Source organism: Plecotus auritus (genome assembly GCF_963455305.1).
Source record: "Plecotus auritus genome assembly, chromosome: 4".
Lineage (NCBI taxonomy): Eukaryota > Metazoa > Chordata > Mammalia > Chiroptera > Vespertilionidae > Plecotus > Plecotus auritus.
In genome coordinates, this window is record NC_137775.1 from 114,997,501 (window position 1) to 115,021,378 (window position 23,878).

Here is a 23,878-nt window from a genome sequence, read left to right on the forward strand (position 1 = left end):
GAATCTAATGAACAAAATAAACTGATGAACAAAAGATATCCAGAGACAGAAACATGGAGTTGACTGATGAATTTCAGAGGGAAGGCTGTATGGGGGGGAGAAGGGAGTGATTAACCAGGGAACTTATATGCATAAATAGAGTGGTGAAGGCCTGGGAGGAGCGGGAGTGGGATGGAGAGGTTCGATGGGGGAAAAAACCAAAGGGGACATCTGTAATACTTTCACCAACAAAGATAAATTTTAAAAATAATAATAAATAGGGGAACTGGGATTTAAACCTAAGTCTGTCTGACAAAAAGGCTGGATTCCTTACTACCGACCCTATTATAGAAAGGGTCCTTGCCATAACACTTATAACAGCAAGAACTGTTTTGAATGCTCAGAAAAGTTGGGATCCACTGGGCCATATTTTCTCAGTTTTATTCTTTCCAATTGCTATTTTCTGCACCACAAAAGTCCTCATTAAGTATCAAAAGCCAACCTGTGTTCTAAACCTCAATTTAAGGTCCCAATCATCTCTAACACACTTCCTCATGACAGTCTGATTTATTTTTCTTCACTAAAACCTTATAAGACTAATTAACCTAGCCATGATTTAAAATTTTAATTTATATATTGTCCTACCCCTTTTCAAGTATGTCACTCAGCAAAAGAGAGGGCATCATAGTCTATACTCACCATATTCCTGAAAATTGAGTATTTATCTGAAACCCAGATAATTTTTTGAGATATATATTTGTACATATGCATACAGATATAATATATACATATGTATCATGCATATTCTATGTTTGTGAATATGTGTGATATAACTATCTCCCAGATAATCTCATTGTAAGAAAAGATATAATAAAATGTATACACACTTTAACATATAAGGAAAGATACATATAAGGAAAATTATTTTCTTATATATACATATCTTTTCTTATATGTTAAAGTATGTATATATAATTTCCAGATATTTTTCAATATAAATAGTAAAAAAAAATTTAAATCCTGAACCCTTATATATGTATGTGTATGCATGATATCTATATATCTATATCTATATTATATATTTAGTGTGAGCTTTATGGGAAACAGAAAATTTTGATTTCTTTGGATTCTCTATTTTGCCTTTCTATGAAGACATTCATTGTGAACCTAAAATGGTCAAAGTGAGCATGAGACTATTAGACAAAATAGCTATAAACCAAAAAAAAAAAAAAAAAGGTAAACTTTAGGCATAAAGAGGGAGCACTGCGGAGGAGCTTATACACACAATGTATGCATACTTGAAAAGCTGGCATTTAAATATTATTTTCTGTCCTTTCGGGTATTTATTACTTTAAATGTATTCAACTATATATTTTTTTTGGTTTTAAGACACACACAACTGATCTCCTGCTAACTTTATTTGCTAAAGTAGAGCTATGAAGTTTGAGTGACAAACATTGAAAAGTCCCACTGTGTTATTATTATTGTTCTATTCTGAGTAAATGAAAATAATGTGTGGAGCAGGAGTGGGAGATCCCTTGTACTTGTTTGGCCTATAACTCAAATAGAAAAGATAAAATACAAAACAGGAATGATGACTTGTAAATACTTTTGTATCATACACTTTATATGCATGTAATTTATGTAGTTCTAAATGAATAAAAAAGTCATTATTTTAATGTAAACACTACAATAAATAATTAGTGGAACTCCACTTTTTTATAACAGTCACAATAAAACATTCTTTTATTTTTAACAAATGTTTGTACTTAAAAAAAGCTTATTGCAATTCTGAGCACTAAAAACTATCTTGACAGTAAACAAGCTTGTTAATACAGTGGATTATATATTATACATTTCAAAGCTCAATTTAAACATTCCTTATTTCACTGATATTAGTTTATAAAGTTTAAGTTCAGTATTTCAGGTAGTTTCATCTCCAAACATTGAAAGAATGCCAAAATGTACTTGCTCACCAGTTTTAACTTTGAAGTGTCTATAACCTTCACAATAGCAATGGTTTTCTCTTTCTCCTTCATCATTTTCTTTTCCTTAAACTTACAAACAATAACCAGGAGCGCCGTGCAGAGATGTCTGCACTAAGGTGAACTTTGGCTCTTCCTTGGACTTTAAGACTAATCTGGTCTAGACTGTGACAGAGAAAAGCTTGCTTGTTGATGTTACGCAGTCCTTTCAAGTTCCAACCAAGCACAGGGGGTTGTTAATATTTACTCAGTCCTCCCCTCTGGAATCATCTTGAACTATGACAGTTTACTGAGATTGCCAAATGCCACCAGCATTTACAGACACCTGACTGAAAAATACCTATATATGATAAAAGAAATTACTTACTATGCACAACCATGTCACTTGAAAGGAAGGGGTGAAACTAGACCAATGAGTGCAAATTATAGGGAAGCATATCTAAACTCAGAGGCTAAACAAGCATTCAGCCAAAGTGTGGCAGAGGATTAGATTGGGCGAATGTCCCTTCAAATACCAAGATTCTGCACTTCCTCTGAAGCTGCAGGCACAGCTGATTGGGTAGGTTTGCTGCATTTGGAATCATACAGGACTGGATTCAAACCCCTTCCCTGTGGTTCGCTATCGGTATGGACTTGAGTGACTTGCTGAACTTTAAACCTCTTTCCTCGTTGTAAACTAGTAATAGGTAATAATAGTCTCTATTGCATATGTTTGTTGTGTTGTTTAAATGCAATTTTCACAATAAGCTTTTGCCCTATCTTTGTCACATAAGTTCCCAAGATATAGTAGCTACTGTTATTGTTGTTATCCTTACCGCTACTGCTTTTTTTTCCATTAAAAAATTTCTAAATAGTACTGGATAATAGGAAAAATGTTTTCAATGCCCTGTGTGAATTTTATAGTATGTATTCAATATGCATTTGCTTAGTACCTATGATGTGCTAGGCATTGTGCAGGCTACTGAAAATGAAATAATGAACAGGTCACTGTCCTAGACTCCAGAAACAGCAGTGAACAAGACAGACAAAAACACTATTTTCAAGGAGTTTATTGTCTAGGGATAAGTACATCTATAATAATAAAAGTGTAATAGGCTAATTAGACTGGACGACCTTCTGGACGAAGCCGGGGCTGTGAGGGAAGCCTGGGTCCCAGGTTCCAGAGGGAAGCCAGTGCCAGCAGCCAGGGGAAGGAAGGCCTACTCTTACACAAATTTCGTGCATCAGGCCTCTAGTAAAATAATAAATAGGATAATTTTTATTACTCAAATCATAAATGTAAGAGGGAATGGTATTGATTTAGGGAGAGGTGGGATGGTGTTTTTTAGCAAGGGTGATTGTGGAAGGATTCTCTGACAAGGTGATACTGACTAAATGTCTGAAACAAAAGAAGGCTTCTAATCAAAGATCTAGAACAGGAGTATTCCAAACCACGTAAAGGAAATTCAGTGATCCTAAGATGATAATATGCTGCTGTGTTCAAGGAGCAGAAAGAAGGCTGTCAAGGCCAAAACCCAAGGTTAAAGGAAAATGCTGACTCTAGTAAAGTGTCTGTATTATATTCTGAAGATTCCAGGAAGTTAATAGAATGTTACGCAAAGAGAAACAGGATCTAATTATTGCGTTGTGAGGATCATTCTGATTACTGTGTAAAGAAGAGTTATAAGGGACAAGAAATAGCAGGGAAGTTAGGTTGGGGTCTGTTTCTGAAGTTCGAGTTAGACATGACGGTAGCCTGGAAAATGTTTTAGTAGAGGAGCAGATAAGAAGCTATGCAATTCAGGCAGTTTTGGATACTGTTTAGAAGGGCATATTGATAGATGTGGAAGTGTGGGAGTAAGATAGAAGAGAGGGGAAATTACTTGGGGGTTTCAAAATAAGCTAAAAGCAGATTGGGGGAAACAAAAAGCTTCTTTTCAGTCATATTAAGTTTGATGTACTTAGAAACACTAAGGATGTCAAGTAAACAGTAGAATATATCAGTCTAGCATCTAAGGGAGAAATCTAGGCTGGAATGGGTTGATATTACCTATAGGATGTATAGATACATGAGAAAAGAGGGTCTGTTAGTTTGAGCTTGGGGACACTTTAGCAATTAGACAAATCTTAGAGGAGAAAGAACCAGCAAGGTGGTGTAAACCCAGAAAATATGGTGCCACAGAATCCCTGGTAGTACTTGGAGAGGGAGATAGTGGTCAACCATGGCAAATGCCACCGAGAAGCCAAGTCAGCTGAGAATGGAGAATTTATTTTTGGCTTCTGCATTTATTGTTTTTTGGTTGTTGTTTTGTTTTGTTTTGTTTTGGTTTGGTGTTCTTTTTTTTTACATTGGTTGGTTTTAAGATTCCTTTTAGAAGTGTGAGGATAACAGTTCTATCCAAGAGTAGAGAATGAATGGTGAAGAAATGAAGGCAGAGTGAAAAATGGAAGCAGTAAGTTTTTTTGGATAAGGGGAGTCATGGAATGGTGTGGTAACCAGAGAGAAAATGTATCCAAAGGGAGTTGATTCATTTGTTTTTATTTTTAAAGAGTCTTATTAAAAACTAGTGTGATGCTACTATGTATAACCCATTAGATCAGAATAGACTGATGATATGAGGAGTTGCTATTTAGAGAAGGAAACTGCTAAGAAGATAAGAATGAGTGGGGTCTAGGACACAAGTAGTAGAGCTGGTTTTAGAGTATGAGCTAGGACAATTATTCTATTTTTATAGAAGGGATGGCAGAAGAAAATGAAAGCATATACAAATGGTTTAGTAGGACTGGTGATAAAAGCTAATGAGTACATTCTAATCTGATTGCATATATTTTATTTCTGAAAAATGTTGTGAAAGAGAAATTAGCTGAAAAATTGAGCATGGACAAGGAATCATGGAGATTTGAGAAGAGAGAGGAGATATTAAAATGTTGTCTTAATTAATGGGAAGTTTTGCCAGGGAATGGTGATAGCATTATCTGGAAGTAGTGAGAGCCCCAGCGAAACTTTGATGATGTATTTGAGGTGAGTACCACGAGAATTGTGGTAAAATTTTATCCATCCGCTGTTTAGATGAAGATGTGGAATAAGATGAGAAATAAGCTTAACTAGGGTTGGGGTTTTGTCAGGAGAATAACATGAAAGAAACTGATAACATGTTAAGAGCATTTGCAAGAGTATTGGTTATGGTGCTTGACCAAACACTCTAGGCAGGTTAAAGAAGAAAATTTTAAAATGTTGTGAGTTGGAAGTAATAGCTATTGAAAACAGTGATAGAGTCAATCAATTAATATGGGGTCTCCACAGCTTCAACAATTGGTGAAGTAAGAACACTAGGAAAAAACAGGATGTAATGGCCAAAAAGTGTAAAATAAAAATGTTATGGGCTAGAGAAATTGGTTATAATGAGCTCTAGGATATCATCATGTGAGAAGATGACTACCAAATAGGGAAGAGAAAAATACCATTCACACTAAGGAGATTGGAAAACTAGAAGGGTAAGTTGTTGAGGAAAGCACAATTGATTTGCTTAAATGTTTCTTGCTCTTTGACCCTTTCCAATCCTGTTTACATAGTTGTTGCGGTAAGAATTAATTTATAGGTGGTTCAATTTATTGATCAAATAAAAATTGAGATGTAACTTCTGTTTAATTATTCTGAGTCCAGTCACTCAATTCATGAATCTACTGAATTCATTTCTTGATCAGAAATATGTGGGCTAAAAAGATCTGTGACAATCTTGAACTATTTCATTCAACCTAGATTAATTTGAAGAACTTTCACAAGTAACCCAAGCTACAAGTCAGCAGCTTCCAAGTTTCCCACGAACAGAAGTTACACCATGAGTCTTAGTTAAGCCTATGAGCAGTGATCTGGGATAAATGTTAGCTAACTGACATCCCAGTTTTTTCTAGTGAGACCACACAGCAAAGGAGCCGTACAGTGTCTAAGAGCACACAGTAGACTGTCCCAGAGATGTTGCCTATTTGTATGAGAACTAGAGAAAAATATACTTATAAAACTGCCAGTCAAAAGTAGGTGAAAAATCTATATATATAAAAGCCTAAGCGACTGAACAACCTAATGACCGGTCGACAGATCGCTATGGCGTGCACTGACCACCGGGGGGCAGACACTCAATGCAGGAGCTGCCCCTGGTGGTTAGTGTGCTCTCAGCTGACCAGTGGGCGCCAGACACCGGGCTAATGACTGGCAAGCGCAGCTGCGGCAGCACAAGGCTTTCCTGCCTCCTCAGCAGTGTGCTACTGAGCTGCAGCAGAGGCAGGCACAACAGGGCTGGGATAAGCAGGAGCGGTGCAGCGCCCGATCCGGGATCCTCTCCAACTACATCCCTTGGGGGATGTTGGACTGCCGGTTTCAGCCTGATCCCTGCAAGTCAAAACTGGTAGTCCAAAATCCCCCGAGGCATCCCAGATTGAGAGAGGGCACAGGCCAGCCTGAGGAACCCCACCGGTGCATAAATCTGGGCACCAGCCTCTAGTTAATAATAATTACTGTGTTTCCCCGAAAATAAGACAGTGTCTTATAATAATTTTTGCCCCAAAGACACGCTAGGTCTTATTTTCAGGGGATGTCTTATTTTTCCATGAAGAAGAATACAGTACACATTTATTGTTAAATGAAAATAAAGGAAATTTATACCCTGTATACGGTACGGTAGTACGGTAGTTGTCAACACAAACCAGAAAAACTGAATCCTACAGTATCAAGAATTTACTCATTTATTCAATGACAATCATGTCATCATCTTCTGGAACATCATCATAACAATCCAATTCCTGAATTTCCTGGTAAATTTCTTGTGACTCCATTTCTTTCAGAATCAGTGGACCAAATCTCTCATGTTTAGCAATAGCACTGTCTTTAAATGAGTACTTCTTGTCAAGGTAGCCTGCTCGCAGTGCATTTGCAATGCAACTGTCAGTGATTTTCTCCCATGAATTCTTCACCCAAGTCACAACTTGTTGCAGTTTAGGTTTCACAAAGTTTCCACGCTGATTTCTCTCCATTCTATTTTCAATGTAGTCATTAATTTCCTGCGCAAATTGTCTTTGAATGGCTTGTTTATTGCAATATCAAGAGTCTGGAGATAGGCCGTCATTCCTGCAGGAATCATTATCTGATCTATTTTTCTTTCGTGAAGAAATGTCTTCATGTCTTTAGCGCGGTGAGTGCTGGCTGCATCCCAGACTAGCAGACCTCTTTGGCTCCCTCGCATAACAAGCGGCAACATTAAATCTGCCTACTTCCTTATAACTGCTTGTGTGGCCCAGGCTTTTTCAGTTTCAAGAATAAAAATGCCCAAAACACCTTCAATCTTTTCCTTCTTGCCCTTAGAAATGATTAAAGGTGGGATTTTAGTGCCATCCAGATGAATTGCCAAAATACAGGAAACACGTGCACTTTCGTAAGCAGTGGAGGGAATGTACGCTAAGGAGGCACCCCACTGTTCAATTGTTGTTTGAGATGATTGGCCCATAAACACTGCAGTTTCATCCATAGCAATCATGTTGGGAAGATTGTATTTAGAGAAGTCAGCATCATCAATAAAGGACTTGAATGCAAGTGCTCGCTTAATAACTTGAGTATCTTCCAACCTAAACAATGTTGTAGATCTTCTTAAAGACAGTTCACTTCGCTGAAGGAAATTATCCAGCCAGTGTTGTGATGCTTTGAAGTCTTCGGGGGCTATGTCAAACTGTGGTGCCATTGCAAGGGCAAATTCTTGAATCTGAGCCCTATTCACAACCAAAGCCTTTGCTCTCCTGTCAACAACCCATTCACAGATCAGGTCTTCCAGCTCGAAAAATAATGGTTGCCGACCTGATCCACACTTGCGCTTTTTAGCATTTCCCTTGTCCACTTGTTCAATGAGGTTACCATACTCTGCTCGCCATTTTCAGACCAATCGGATACTCAACATCTTCTCTTTGCAGAAAGCAGTAAGATTTTGGCCCCAAGAGTCTTCCACGATTCCTTTCTTGTACTCCACGGAGTAGCTTTTTCTTTTTACGCTCATTTCGACCGTAGGGGTAAAAAAAAAGGAATTGGGGTATCAAGGTGGGGGGAGGGGGATCACTCAAAATGACACAGGGGGGATCAGAAGGGGGAATCAAAATGGCACAGGAGAATCAGAGGGGGGATTACCATTTTAGTAACCCCTTTTGATCCTCCTGTGTCATTTTGATTGTCCCCTCTGATCCTCCTGTGTCATTTTGATTGTCCCCTCTGATCCTCCTGTGTCATTTTAAGTGATCCCCCTCCCCCCACCCCTGTGCCACTGAACACCTTCACCAGACATCCCCCCTACCCCTTTATCAGACATTTACCCCCTGGGGCCTGCCTGGGGACTGTCACTGGGCTTGCTGGGGCCTGGATCTGGGCTGGAGCAGGGTCTGCCACTGACTGAGAACCTTCAGTCATCATGAAGGCGGCCACGAGCATCAGGTAGTGTCACCAGAGACAGACCAGCACTCACCACCTTCGCCGCGTCCCGTCCGCTCTAATCCTCCTGTTCTACACGCATCTGCGAAAGTCTCCTCCTCTCTCCCGCCTGAGCTCACCGCTCACTCCGACCTCCGCTCCGCCTCCACACAGCAGTGATATCAGGACTCCGCGTAATGTCACTGGTTGCTAGACGCCAGTCAGGGCGGCCCTAGCGACCAGTTTACGGTAAATTAATTTTCATTCTGAGACAGAGCCTGGGGGCCTTATTTTTGAGGGATGCCTTATATTTCACTCAGAAGGAAACCTGTAAGTAGGTCTTATTTTCAGAGGATGTTTTATTTTCGGGGAAACACGGTAGTATTTGTAAGTACCCTCACTTTTTAAGCTTACTATAATAGACAACTGTTGTTTAACCTCACTAGAATTCATTCACATTTATTTTGGTAACAACTCCTGTTCTCCTGGTTCTCACTCAATCTAGGTAATTTGTTGTGTGGAGCTGCTCAATCCATAGCTCTAGGGCTGGCCCAAGATTGAGAGAAGTTGGATTAGGTATAGATATGTGACAGAAGTTGCTCTAATAAGAATTATCCCAGGGATTTAGCTGGAACTAAGGGAAAAAGAAGCTCCCCTTCTCTTCTGTTGCCAAACCTAACCAAATGTATCCATTAGAATGCATCTAGTTATTATAATCAGAATATCCTGACACAATTAGCTTACAAAATAAAGAAAAAATCTTACATTATATAAAATCCATAGATAAAAAATTCTTCAGGGACATATAAGGAGCATTTCTTCTAATTCTTCTTCAGTTTTCTTCTCCCTCTGTTTATGTTTTCCCTCAATTTACCATCTGGGCAATAAATGGCTGCCAGACAAAAAAACCTCATTTGATCTTTGTGAGTTAAAACTAGTATTTGTAACGTGTTATAAAGTGGAGGTGCTGCATATCAGAAAAAAAAAAAAAAAGGAAAGACATACTTCTCTCTTTAGATAGTCTATTTGGGAATTAACAAAAAAAGGGGGGGGGGGGTTTCTCCAATTTTTAAGTCCTTAAACTTAAGACAGCCATCATTAATATAGCCCAGCCCATTGATTACTGATGAACAGTATCCACACTATGCAACGCAGTCAGAATTCACTATCTTTAAATGATATGCTTTAAGTAACAATTCACTACATTCTTTTGTATTTTATCATGTTTTCTATAAAGTCTAAAACCATAAACAAACAAACCAAGCATAACTCTTCAACATGTGTGAAAAGAGTTTATGCACTCTTTACAGATAACATTTTTAGTGATTAATAAATAAACAATGAGAAGGCAACAGCAATAAAATGGGAGGTAAAGTATCAACCCTTCATTGCCTATCATTCCAGGAATTAGTGCTGATTCCAACAGAGACACATGCTTTAAGACACATTCTCTCTTTTTTCAGTTCATCTTTAACTTCTAGTTATTCTCTCAGAAGTAATTTTTGACATTACTATATTTTCTTTATTTTACAAGATGTAGGGCCTCTGAATCTAATAGCTATTAGTCATGGTAAATTAAGCAAAATTCAGTCATGAACTTATGAGGTGTCTGATTATGTTCTGTGCTTCAAACAGAAAATCTGAAGATTAAATCACTCAGAAAATGCCGTAAGAGATTAAATATATAAGTAAATGGGTGTTTTTAGAGATTAGATAAATAGGATAGTGCAAGCCCTGATACCTATCTTCCTCAATAATATCAAATAATCTTTTTTCTGCAACAATATTTTCCAATATTCATCTGTTATCTTGTGTCTGTTTCAAAAGTTTAGAAGAAAAAAAAACATTTACTAAGAAATTTAATTTTTTATAATTAGAAATTTTTATTTATTTCAATCTCATTGACCTCCTCAGGTCTAGAAACACTATTCTTTTCATTAGCAGAGAAGAGTCCGTTCCTTCCTCTTTAAAACTTGATTCCATACTGATTATATCCTCAATAATGGCCTCCATCTAGCAAAATATAATACATTTAGAAGACTGTGTAGAATGATAAAAGTTGTGCTTCATCCTGAATTTGCAGGAAAAATATTTTAGTCATCATTAAATGTTTTAATATTTAAAGTTATATGTATATTAAAATCCTGACTATTTTACAGCTTAAAATGATGTCATCCTGACACTCTCTGGTCCATGTTGCTTTTTTTTTTTTTTTTTTTGCATTTTCTTCCATCAAGTGGCAGGTGATGGTTGGGCAAATCACCAAGAGCTGGTCCCTTGGAAATCAGTATCTACATAAATACAGTGTAGTATTCATAAAGTACCTCAGGCCACAGCCTATATCCTTAACTTATAAAAAGATGACTTCCTACAAACTTTAATTTTTCATCTAAAATGTTTCTATTGAATCTTACATTTGGATATTCAAATATCAGTGGTCAAATATGAATACAAACTACATGGAAATGTATTCAACTTTCCATAATAAATAATAATAATATTCTAATAACAACAAAATAATAATCATAGACACCTGAAATAGCAATGATAACAAACATTAATATAGTACAGGAGGTATGTTGGGCACTGTTCTAAGTGCTTTGTGTATATCAGCTCATTTAATCTTCACAACAACCCTGTGAAGTAGATATTATCATTTTGTCCATTGTAAAGATGACAAATAGAGAGAAAATAAAGTTTAATAATTTTTTTCCAGAATATGTAGCTGTGAATGACAGAGGCAGGATTGAAATCCTGGAAATCTGGCTCTATAGTCCTGAAGCTTTCTTCTCCCTTTCTCAACTCCTTTAAAAAATAGCTTTGCTTTCCTTCTGTACTTTAGCTGGAGATTTACAAAACTTATATTTTAAAAATACCAGGCTTGCCAGCCCCCTTCACTTCTCTTTAGCTTTACTAACTCTCTTATTTCTCATTATATCTCTTTAGTGAAATTTTTAAAAATATGTGTAAACACAGAGAGAGAATGCTGAATTCATATAACTTGTAATACTCTGAATTTCCCATGATGTGCAGGAAAACCAGGTGTAAATTCTGGGATACATATAAAAATATTTTATGATTCTGTTAATCATATCTTCTAAGCAAAATTTCTGCAAACTTTAGAGAATTAAATGTTCAGAGCTATCTACTATGATGCCCCCAAAGATCATATGCCAAAAAATCGGGACATTATTCATATTTTAATTTAACAAATATTTATTGAGCAATATTTATTTCAAGACCTTGTTGTAAATACTGGAAGTCTAGAAACACACAGCACAAAGGCTGTGCTCTCCTGGAGCTCAAGCTCTATTAAGGAAACACCAATAAACAGCTCAATAAAAGCAGCCTGAAGAAATTAAAGCAGGAAGTCAATAGATCCTGATGGGGAAAAGTGTTGTTTTAGAAAATGGTCAGAGAAGAATTTACTGATATTTGGACAGAGGCATGAATAACATGGGGAAGGATAGACTTTGGAAAGAAATCAAAAGATACCAAGACTCTAAGTTAGGAGCAAGCTCAGAGTATTTGAGAGTGAGAGGACCAATGGGAAGGAAATGGAGTGAGCAAGGGCAAAAGAGGTTTCAGACAAAGTTGAAAAATAGGCAAGAAACTTACATTGTAAAATCCTCTAGACCAGTGCTGTCCTACAAAATTTCTGCAATAATGGGAATATCCTAAATTTGTGCTGTCAATACAGCAGCAACTAATCACATATGGCTACTGAGCTTTGAAATGTGGCTAGTGCAACTGAGGAAGTGAATTTGTTTTATTCAATTTTTAAAGATTGCATTGAATTAATTTAAAATTAATTCAAAGAGCCACATAATACAGCTAGTGGGTACCATATACAAGAGTGTAGCTCTAGACCATTGTCTGAACATTAGATGTTATTCTATGTGCATTAAGAGGATCTAGGATAATAAATATGCATGTTTTGTTTCTTTGGTTAGTCCAGTCTCTGAAAGTTTTATAGTATATTATTTAGTGTCATTAAATTTAAATTTTAATTTTGTGATATTTCTTCTTTTCCCAGGGGAGAATATTTTTAATTTATTATTTTTTAGTTGACTAATTTGCCGAGGTGACATCGGTGCACAAAACCATGCAGGTTTCAAGTAAAACTCAATAAAACATCATCGGCACAGTGCATCGCATGCCCATCGCCCCAAGCAAAGTCCCCACCTCCACAGAGCTCCCATCTCCTTTCCCTCTGGCTATCACCACACTGTTGTCTGTGTCTATGTGTTATGCATATATGTTTGGGGCTATCCCTTCACCTTCTTCAGCCAGTCCCCCACACCCCTTCCGCTCTGACATGTCAGTTTTTTTCCTATGTATCCATGCCTCTGCTTCTATTTTGTTTGCCATGATATTTCCTTCATTCACTTTCTGCCATTAACTGGACAGTAAATGTGTTCCAAACAAATGTGAAGACCTAAAATAAATATTTTTCTTTGGGGTACTCTGGTAGTTTCAGTAACAGTTACAAATAAGTCATTCATCCCTTTATGTTTCCTGGATGCTTACACCATAAATAACAGTCTCTTGCATTTCTATGTTTTTCCCTCCTGCCTGTAACCATGCTAAGGTTTCTCTTTTTTCAAAGAGAATCCTTTCTTTCCTACACGTGACAGTTCCATCCTCCTTGGAGGCTCTGTTTTTGCCTTTAACACCTCTATTTCTTATTTCTGTCATCCACCAACATAACTATATTTGCCCCTAATTTATTGAAGAAGTTGGTTCTTCTATTATCCGAAATTGATTTAAATATATAAAATCCAGTCCAAAACATTGCTTTACAGCTTCCAAGACTCTTCATAGTAAAACATCTTGGAATTTAATTGATATTTTTTAAAAACCAACAAATACAACATTTTGCATCAGATGAAATAGGATTAACAGATCAGACAAAAGCATAATTGCAAATCTGCAAAATAAGCACCCTTAAAGTGATAGATGTAGATAATAAAATACAAAAAAAGAACATGTTATTTACACTAAAATCAAAATGGAGATAATAGACATAGAAAGTATGAGGTTCAAGGACAAAGGAAATCATTTATAAGATGCAAGTGATTTAAAAATAAAGGTCTACAAAAGACCAAGAATCAAGCTTTTCAATATCATAGGGTGCTAGAATACAATATGGATAATTTTTGAAATATTGAAGGTAGGTTACATTGAACCTAAATATTTACAACCAAAAATATATATGGGTGAGATAAAATTTTTCTTAGGCATAGAAACTCAGAAGCTTTAAAACAAAAACCAACAAACTTTTAAAAACACTCTTTCAGGAGGTAATTTAGTCAGATGATAAATACAACTATGAAATCAATACAAAATATAAAAATAATGAGTAAATAGCAGTAAAAATTTTGTCATATAAATGACAAATTTTATATATATGAACAAGAAGGAGATGAGATCATATGACCATACTCAGATATATTTTTACTTAAGGGTATGACATAGATATTGCTAAACAATGATATAGATGTTAAAAATAAAACATATAACCATGTGACTTTAAAAGTTAGGAGTAAAGAGAGAGAGAGAGAAACTTAAAGTGTACAATTGTGGATAGAAAAAAAAGATGGCAAATAAGGAAACAGAATGTACAGTAATTAAAAAATATGAAAAAAGATAACTATTATATCCTAATAGTACACTAATTACAAAAATGTAAATAAGTTAACAAACTAACCAAGAATCTCTCAAATTTGATTTTAGAAAGGTATTGCAATAGTATATTTATAAGAGATACATTTAAAATAAAATGATAGAGAAAGCTTAAAGCAAAGTGAAAAGTTGTGCCACAAATATGACCATAAGGAAAGCCACAGTAACAACTTTAGTATTAAGCTGTATAAAATGTAAGGTCAGATTTTCAAGAAAAAATAAAACCAAGCAATCATAAAGGCATATGCACCTAAAAAATACCTACAGTAACAACCATCAGAATTCTATGTAAAAATAAAGCAACAATTATTGATGAATATTGTAGCTCACCACTATCAAGATTATAAATCTGAATTTAACCCTTCACCTATTCTCTATGCCGTGGGTCATGTCATCCTCTAAATTACTCCATTTCTAAAATCTGAATTCCATTATCTCACTCATCAAATACAACCTTCCTTTTATATCCAATCTTGACGCTCTGGCAGATCAAATGCACAATTTTCATTTATTACTCTCTATGCTTTTGTCCTATTATCTTTCTGCACACCATCCCAAATATCCATGGAGTTCAATTTCTCCCCCTGCTATAAACTCTGAATTCAAGGTGGAATGACTTTTGCCTACTATCCTAAAGAAATTCTTTTGGTTGCTATTTTCTTTGACTTTTTGACTTCCAAATTCAATAGATATTTTTCAGTCCTTATTTTTCTAGACTCAACTGCAACGTTTGAATGTGTGGATCATTCCTTTCTTCTATAAACTAACTCTTTCTTTAGCTCCAGTGACACCACACTGCTTATCTTTTTACATTATGTTGATGGCCCCTCTCCTTTGAGCACCCTTAAAGGTTAGTGATATCCTCAATCCTATCCTGGTTCACCACTCTTCTCAGTAGATTCATGCTCTCCAGGAACTCTCTCATTTAAGTTTTCAAGTACTACCTGCATGCTGACAACTCTCAAATCTCTTGCTTCAGTCTATATTATTTCTCCTCAAGGCAAACTTGAATATCTAGCTGTCACCAGCATCTCCACATGGTGGTCACACAGCTACTTCAGTCCTAACATGTTCAAATAGAGGGCCTCATCATCTCTCACTGCACTACAGAAATAACTTCTCAACTCAGGCTTCTTCTCCTACATAGCTGACAGAGTAGTATTAAAGTCAAACCTGATTATGTCAGTATAGCCTCCACATTTAAACCCTTAAAGGATGTAATATTGTCTAACAGAGGGTACCAGCCTTTATGTGATTTGTCTATTGCTTACTTCTCTGGCCTCTCTTTTTACCACCATCTGCATAATCTGCTTCTCACTTTCTACTCACCCCATGCTGTTTCTCATCTTTATTCTTGGTTTATGCTATCTCACCTGGCTCAGTATCCCACTAGCCATTTTACTCTAAGTCTTATTATTGATATTCATCTGATAAGAACAGCATATCTCTGTTCCTATCTACACATACCGTTGCTCTTTCTACATATTATAATTATGTGCTTACTTTTTTTTCATCTTCCCCTCAACTTGGAGCTTCTAAAAGTTACAGAAGATAAGAAAAACAAGACAATGAATAATTAAAATGTAGTTTGTACTGTGAAAATCCTATGATAAGTTCAATTTTTATCCATATGATAATATGTGTTACTATAAAAACCCAGAGAATAGGCACCCAATTCCACACAGAGAACCACCAGGAAAAACACCTTAGAGAAGAAACCTGAAATGAATTTTCAAGAGTGAGTTGAAATTATGCAGACAAATGGAGAATGAATGGGTAGTTGGTAAAGAAAAGATATAAAAAGAGAAAACATGGCCACTGTGAGAATCATATGGCTGAAACCAATAGGGCTAAAACACAGAGCACTATCATAAGTGTGGGTCGGGAGACAAGGATTAAGTGTAGAAGGGTTCTATGTGTCAAGAGTACAAATATGGATTTTATCCTGGAAAGACCCATGTCATAAAATGCCGCTTTTTATTTTTGTATTTCATTGTCTAGAGGCCTTTAGTCACCAAGCTACTCCTAGTTCCAACCCCCAAATCCTAATCTAAGGATCCTCTCATGGACTTATCCTGTGGTAGCTATGATTTCTGGGGTCTTCTTTGAATTAATGAAATGTTCCTTAATGTAACAGGAGGACAGCTTAGGAGAAAGAAACACCAAAAGATGACAACATCCACCATCTCCTGAGCTGCCACACTGCCCTTGTGTTAGGAACTTTCAAAATGTAAGTATCAGCCCTAGTCAGTTTATCTCAGTGGATAGAGCATCAGCCTGTGAAATTGAGGGTCCTGAGTTCAATTCTGGTCTAGGACACATACCTTAGTTGCAGGCTCGATCCTCAACACACCGATGTTTCTCTCTTTCTGTCTCTCCCCCACCCTTCCACTTTCTCTAAAAATCAATGAAAAATATTCTCAGGTGAGATTTAATAACAACAACAAAAAGTGTAAGCATCAAAACAATTCTTCAAGGTGTAGAAATTTTGATGAGAAAGGTTAAGAACTGAGACCACATAGCTAGTAATCGGTAGCTATAACCTCATGGTGTATGACTCTTAAGAATGCACACATTCTGCATTGTTACATGGACTCCTAGCACCAATAAAAGAATATTGGAATATTGCAAAACATAGGATACCTCTTGGCAGTATGTGAAAATGTGTACACAAGTCAAATTCAAAGAGAACACACACTGATTAAAACTATAACATTGATTTAAATTATGATTAAAAGAACATCAGTGATGGAAGAGACTTCTATATACATATTTTGAAGTATAATGACTAAAAAAATTTGTCTGTAGTCAATGTGATCATTCCCCTGAGACTACTCTAGAGTTTCAACCCCATGCAATTCCTTTTGGCTGATATCATCTAAAAGCCCACAAAGATCACATTAATTTCTCTTATAAAGCATGAACTTATTACTTTTTAAAAAGTAACTTGTGTGCCTAACAATAAAAACATTTACTAAGAAAAACTGAGGAGGCTGATATATGTTAATTATTCGTTCTTATTTTTTAGAACACATATTTCATAAGACATAATAAGATCATGTCTGGGTTCTGCCCAGAATTGGCTGGCATATGCATATCCTTTGGGATTTGTCTTTTTTCCTTTAGAAATAACTCTCACACAAGGAAATGAACTTTGGAAGAAGGTGGTTGTAAGATAAATTATACTGGGTTAGTTCTAATATTTACTGTACAGATGATTTTCATTCTACATACATTTTTATGATCTTCATAGAGTAACTAGAGAATCTAGTTCTACATTTGGGAGGGGGGATTCCTTATAGACCAACTATTGAAAAGTTTAAGTAAATATACATGTAGAGATTTCTATTCAGTTTGGGATTTCAATGAATCTTGTTTTGTGGTTGTTTTATATTTCATTAAGCAATATATCAGATTCTTATTTTTTTACCTCTCCCAGATTAACATAAAACTTGTACACACAATAAAAATCTTCATCATTTGGAATTACTTTTTTTATACCTGGAGGCTATAGACTTAATATCTAAAAAGCAGTGACTTGAAATCAGTAATATCCATCAAGAATGTATATTGAGAAATTAAAGCTGGGAGATCATAGGACTATGGCTCCCTCTAACAAATCAAATGGGAAAAGAAAAAGAAAAAAAAAGGAAAGAATAGAAAGCTCAGCTTTTAATACAGTTTTTCTATACTGAGATATTTTTTTAAAAAGTCTTTTCCCCAGTTCTAGTTGTTTCCCAGTTCAATTCATTCTTTGACATTTTTTGAAGGCTCACTTACAATTAAGTCACAATAAGTATAAATTCCATGAAGCTAGATACTCTCATTCATTTTACATCCTTAGTGCCTCATAGTAAACAGTAGGCAAGTATGTTTTAAAAGTAGAAATGAATAAATAGATAATTATTAGTAAAAAATTCTATATATAATTCCAAAGTGCAAGAAGGTTATTAGTTTATTCTAATGAACATTTCTAGAGCACATATGTACTTCTATTCAAACTTCTGCCTGTTTTATTTTAATGTGTAAAGATAATTTAACTATTGATAAATAATGCAAATTAATTTAGTTAAAACCTTTAAAATTAAAGCTAAATATCTTGAGGAAAGTTCCAAGATGGCAGCAGTGTAGGTGAAAGTTACACTCACCTTCTCCCAGGACCAAACCAAAATTATGAAACAGTTAAATTATGGAATAATCAACCTGAATAACCAACTAAAGACTAGCTGAACCTTTGTCTTATAACCAAGGATTTACAGAAGGAGCCACATTGAGACTCATTGGAAGGGTGGACACTGAAAAGAACCAGCCTGACATCCACATGGGGCCATTAGAAATCTGAAGGAATAGTTCAGCTACTAAGGTCCGCCTTGAGGAACAAGAATTCTCCAATCATGATCCTCAGCCAGAAGAGCCAGAGAAGAAGAAGAGCCCATGTAACATCTGGCTGTGAAAATCAGCAAGGATTTGTTTGCTAGAAAGTGACAGGATGCTGGTAGAAAATCAGGCGCCCTCTTAAAGGGCCAGCACACAAAATCTCACCCATGACCACTTATCCTGAACATCATGGAGGGAAAGCAGATCAAAGCAAACTGGAGTCACGCAGGGAGGGACTGGGTAGTGTGGCTTTATGGAGAAGGCTAATGGAACAACAGCCAAAGTCCTAGGCTGACGCCCTCTTCTACACCACCCAGCAATGCCATCTTTACTGGGTTGAGCATCATATGGCATCAGACTGGAAACTGACTTGGCTTCACTCTTCTGACTCCCTATAGCTCCTCTCTTCTAAGCTTGCACCATGTGTGGGAGTGTGCATGCTGTAGCCAGTTTGGTCCCACAGTAAAGACGTTCATGGAGGATTCTTGAGGAGGTCTGGGCAAACTCTGGGACGGTCAGAAACTGAATTGTGTGGTTCTGGATTGAGGGCCTTTTTTCTCTTGCTCACCTAATGGGTGCCACCATTCCTATGTAGAGCCCTTCCTCCACATGAACAAATCTTGGTGGTTTTTAGCCTGATAAATACTGCTGGCCCACCCTGATGACTCGCTAAGACTCAGCCTCACCACAAAGATCCTTGGGCCTCTGGCAGCTGGTGGATGGCCATGGTTTACTCTGGGACAATTGCTGAATGGCCTTAGACCCAGCACTAGCATGAAGTTTGAATCTGTGTCAACCTAGTAAATACCACTGGCCCCTACCTAGTGACTCACTAAGAAACTACTTCATAGAACTTACATTACACAAGAAACTCTTTCAGGACTGAGCCTAACAGGTGTCTGGCAAACAGAGGTGGATTTCAGGGTGCCTTGGGCCTTTTGCTGACCTGGCCTGGACTCAGTGCTAATGTAAGTCAGCCATGGTCTGAATCCTGGACCCTCCATGTGCACCCAGGCCTAGCAGAGGTAGCCAAAATTTGTGGATTACTTTGGAGCTCCTAACAGGTAGGCCAGGGCCAGTCACAGGCAGTGTCTGACACTGACCTCCACTAGATTCCCTCCCAAGAGGCTCCAGAACCAACACATCTACCTTGTGGTTGGCTTCAGACCACATCAGAGCATGACACAATTAGCTCCATAAGAGACACATCCCAAGGGAAAATCTCAGCATGCACCAGACACTCCTGGTGCTAATTTTATTTTGTGAGATCACCCATTGCAAAGCAGCTTGTACACTGTGGTCCAAGTCAATCTTCACTTTCAGTGAGCAAAGAGTCAATGCAATCCACAAACAGGTCAACAAAAATCAAGACACAACTACCACAAGCAGGCTCACATAACCCCCACAAAAAGCATTTCTGAAGCACATAGCTCAGGTGACCAGGGAGACTGTGCAAATGAACCCCACAGGATATCTACAGTATAAGGTCACCATACCAAGTCTGGGAAACATAGCAGATCTACCTAATACACAAACAAATACATAGAGACAGCCAAAATGGGGAGACAAATAAGCATGCCCCAAATGAAATAACAGGAGAAATTTCCAGAAAATGAACTAAATGAAATGAGGCAGGCACTCTATGAGATACAGAGTTCAAAAAAATTATTATAAGGATTTTCAAGGGACTTAAGGGAAGAATGAATGAGCTCAGTGAAAATTTAAAGAGACAGTAAGCATAAAAAGGGACACAGAAACCCTAAAAAAGAACCAGTCAGAAAATGAAGAATACAATATTTAAAATAAATAATACACTTGAAGAATCAACAGCAGATGAGTTGAAGCAGATAATTGAGTCAGTAATTTGTAAGACAAGGCAGCAGAAAACACCCAATCAGAGCAGCAAAAAGAATAAAGATTTTTTTAAAATAAGGATATTTTAAGGTATCTCTGGGACACCATAAAGAGTAACAACATTTGCATCATAGGAGTACCAAAAGGAGAAGCAAGAGAGCAAGAAATTGAGAACAATGGATTCCCTAACCTGGTGAAGAAAAAAGACACACAAGTCCATGAAACAAAGACAGTCCTAAACAAGATGAACTCAAAGAGGCACACACCAAAACAGATCATAATTAAAATGGCAGAGGTCTAAGACAAAAGGAAAATCCTAAAAGCTGAAATAGAACAGTTACTTACCTACAAAAGAGCTCCCATTAAACTGTAAACTGATTTCTCAACAAAATCATTTCAGGCTGGAAGGGTTTAGCATGAAATATTCAGTGAAGAAAAGTAAGGACCTATAATCAAGATTAGTGTAACTGACAATTCTTTAAAATTGAAGGAGAAATAATGAAGTTTGCAGACAAGAAAAAGCTAAAGGAATTGATTACCATCAAACCAGTTTTACAAAAAATGTTAAATGGACTTCTTTAAGAAGAAGAAAGAGTCTGACTGGTGTGTCTCAGTGGTTGAGGATTGACCCATGAACAAAGAGGTTGGTGGCAGGTTAGCTTCCTGGTCAGGGCACATGACTGGGTTGCAGGCTCAATCCCCAGGAGGGGCATGCAGAAAGCAGCCAATTGATGATGTTTCTCTCTCATTGATGTTTCTATGTCTCTATCCCTCTCCCTTCCTCTCTCTACAAAAATGAAGGATAAAAATCATATGATCATATCAATAGCTGTAGAAAATTTGACAAATTTGAGCACCCATTTATAATAAAAAGTATCAGGAAAGTGGGAACAGAGGGATCATCAACATAATAAAAGCAATATCTACCAAACCCATAGGTAACATTATACTTAATGGGGAAAAATTACAAGTGTCTCCCTTAAGAGTAGAAACCAGACAGAGATTGTTCACTTTCATCTCTATTATTGAACACTAGAGGCCCGGTGCAGGAATTCGTGAATGTGTGGGGTCCAGCTAACCTTCCCTGATTGAGGCAATCAGGGCCAGGGGGAGGGGCTGTGGGAAGTTGGCCAGCTGGCCCTGCCACTGATCGGGCCAGTTGGCCTGCTGCAGTGTGTGTCATAGTGACCAGTCATTCCAGTCATTCCAGTCATTCTGGTCATTCCAGTCGCTTGGTTTTTATATATATAGATATATAGATAGTACTAGAAATCCTAGTCACAGCAATCAGAAAAGAAGAAAGGGGAAAAATGCATCTATTTAGAAAAGAAGATGTAAAACTGCCATTATTTACCGATGATAAGATACTATATATAAAGAATCCTAAAGATTCTACCAAAAAAAAACAACAGAACTGATCAATTAATTCAGAAATGTAACAGGATATAAAGAAATATTCAGAAACGGATCACATTTTTGTCTACAAAAAAAGAACTATCAGCAAGGAAAACTAAAAAAAATTCTATTTACTATCATATCAAAAAATAATAAAATACATAGAAATAGATTTAACAGAGGTAAAAGACCTGTTCTCAGAAAATGATAAGATTTGAAGAAAGAAATCAAAGAAAATACAAAAAATGGAAGCACATATTGTTTTTATACTTAGAACAAATTAACATCTTTTAAATGCCATATTACCTAAAGCAATCTTTAGGTTCAACACAATTCCTATAAAAATACCAATGGTGTATTTCACTGAACTAGAACAAATAACCCAAAGATTTATATGAAACCTTAAAAGACCTCCAATAGTCACAGCAAACTTGAGAAAGAAAAGCAAAGATAAAGGTATCATGCTACCTGATATAAAATTATGCTACAAGGCTAGTAATCAAAACAGAATGGTACTGGCATAAAAGCAGACATATAGATCAATGGAACAGAATAGAGAGCCCAGAAATAAACCTATAACCATATGCTTAATTAATATTTGACAAAGGAGGCAAGAAAAAAATATTGGGTAAAGACAGCCTATTTGATAAATAATTTTTGATAAATTGTATCAGTACATATAAAAAATTAAACTAGATCACCTTATTATATCATATACAAAAAAAATCTCAAAATGGATTAAAGATAAATGTCAGACTCAAAACCACAAAACTCCTAGAAGAAAACAGACAGTAAAATCTCTGACATTTCTCTTAGTAATAGTTTTTCTGATACATCCCCTCCAGCAAGGGGAACAAAAGAAAATAGAAACAAATGGAACTACAACAAACTAAAAAGATTTTCCACAGCAAAGAGAACTATCAACAAAACAAAAATACAATCTACTAAATGTGGGAAGATATTTGCCAATGATACAACTGATAAGGGGTTAATATCCAAAATGTATAAAGAACTCATACAACTCAACACCAAAATAGCAATCCAATTAAAAATGAGCAGATAATCTGAATAGACACTTCTCCAAAGAGGGCATACATATGGCCAATAGAGATCTGAAAAGTTGCTCAACATCACTAATCATCAGAGAAATGAACATTAAAACCAGAATGAAATATCTCCTCACACCTGTCAGAATATCTATCATTAATAAATCAACAAACAGCCAGTGCTGGCAATGATATGACAAAAGAGAACACTTGTGCACTGTTGGTAAGAATACATTGGTGCAGCCACTGTGGAAAGCAGTATGGAGTTACCTTTAAAAATGGAGCTGCCTTATGACCCAGCAATTCCACTAATTTGATAGAACATATAATGAACAACATAAACTGGTGAACAAAAATAGAACCAGAGACATAGAAGCATCGAACAGACTGTCCAACCTATGAGGGAAGACGGGGGATGGGGGGTGGTGTAAGAGATCAACCAAAGGACTTGTAGGCATGCATATGAGCATAACCAATAGACACAGACAGTAGGGAGGTGAGGGCATGTGCTAGGGGATGGGAGGAGCCGGGGAAGGGTCAATGGGGGAAAAAGTGACTCATGTAATACTTTAAACAATAAACAATTTAAATTTAAAAGAGAATAAGCAAACAGATATAGATATATTGCCTATATATCTGTATATATTATCTCATCCTATATAATAAAAGCTTAATATGCTAAGTGTACAGTCATCCAGTCATCCATTCAACCAATCAAAGCGTAATATGCTAATGATATGCTCAGGCCGCTCAACTGCTTGTTATGATGTGCACTGTCCACCAGGAGGCAGACAGTGGACCGGTCAACCAGTCACTATGATGTTCACTGATCACCAGGGGGCAGATGCTCCAACTGGTAGGTTAGCTTGCTGCTGGGGTCCGGCCAATCAGGACTGAGCAAGATGGGCCAGACATGCTCTGGAGCCCTCCTGTGGTTCTTCCCCGGCTGGCCAAACTCCCATGTCCCTCCCTGGCTCATGCACCAGTGGCGTCTTTTGGCCTGGCCTGCGCCCTCTCACAATCCAGGATGCATTGGGGGATGTCAGAGAGCCAGTTTCGGCCTGACAGGGGAACGACCGGTCACTATGATGTGCACTGACCACCAGAGGGCAGACGCCTAATGCAGGAGCTTCCCC

At 36.9% G+C, this 23,878-nt stretch overlaps 1 protein-coding gene across 2 annotated transcripts in view; it reads right to left on the bottom strand.

The window, feature by feature from the left end:
- TFEC (transcription factor EC) overlaps window positions 1-23,878 on the bottom strand; it is a gene marked incomplete at its 5' end in the record, with an annotated part of 94,037 nt that overhangs the window by 28,078 nt on the left and 42,081 nt on the right. Inside the window, one exon of one of the 2 annotated variants that reach the window (XM_080663896.1) lies at window positions 1,956-2,021. The exons of the other annotated variant lie outside the window; for it this stretch is intronic. Within the exon in view, the coding sequence (XP_080520022.1) occupies window positions 1,956-2,021 (66 nt within the window). Of the gene's footprint in view, window positions 1-1,955; window positions 2,022-23,878 lie in introns of those variants that run through there. 2 annotated transcript variants of the gene reach the window in all.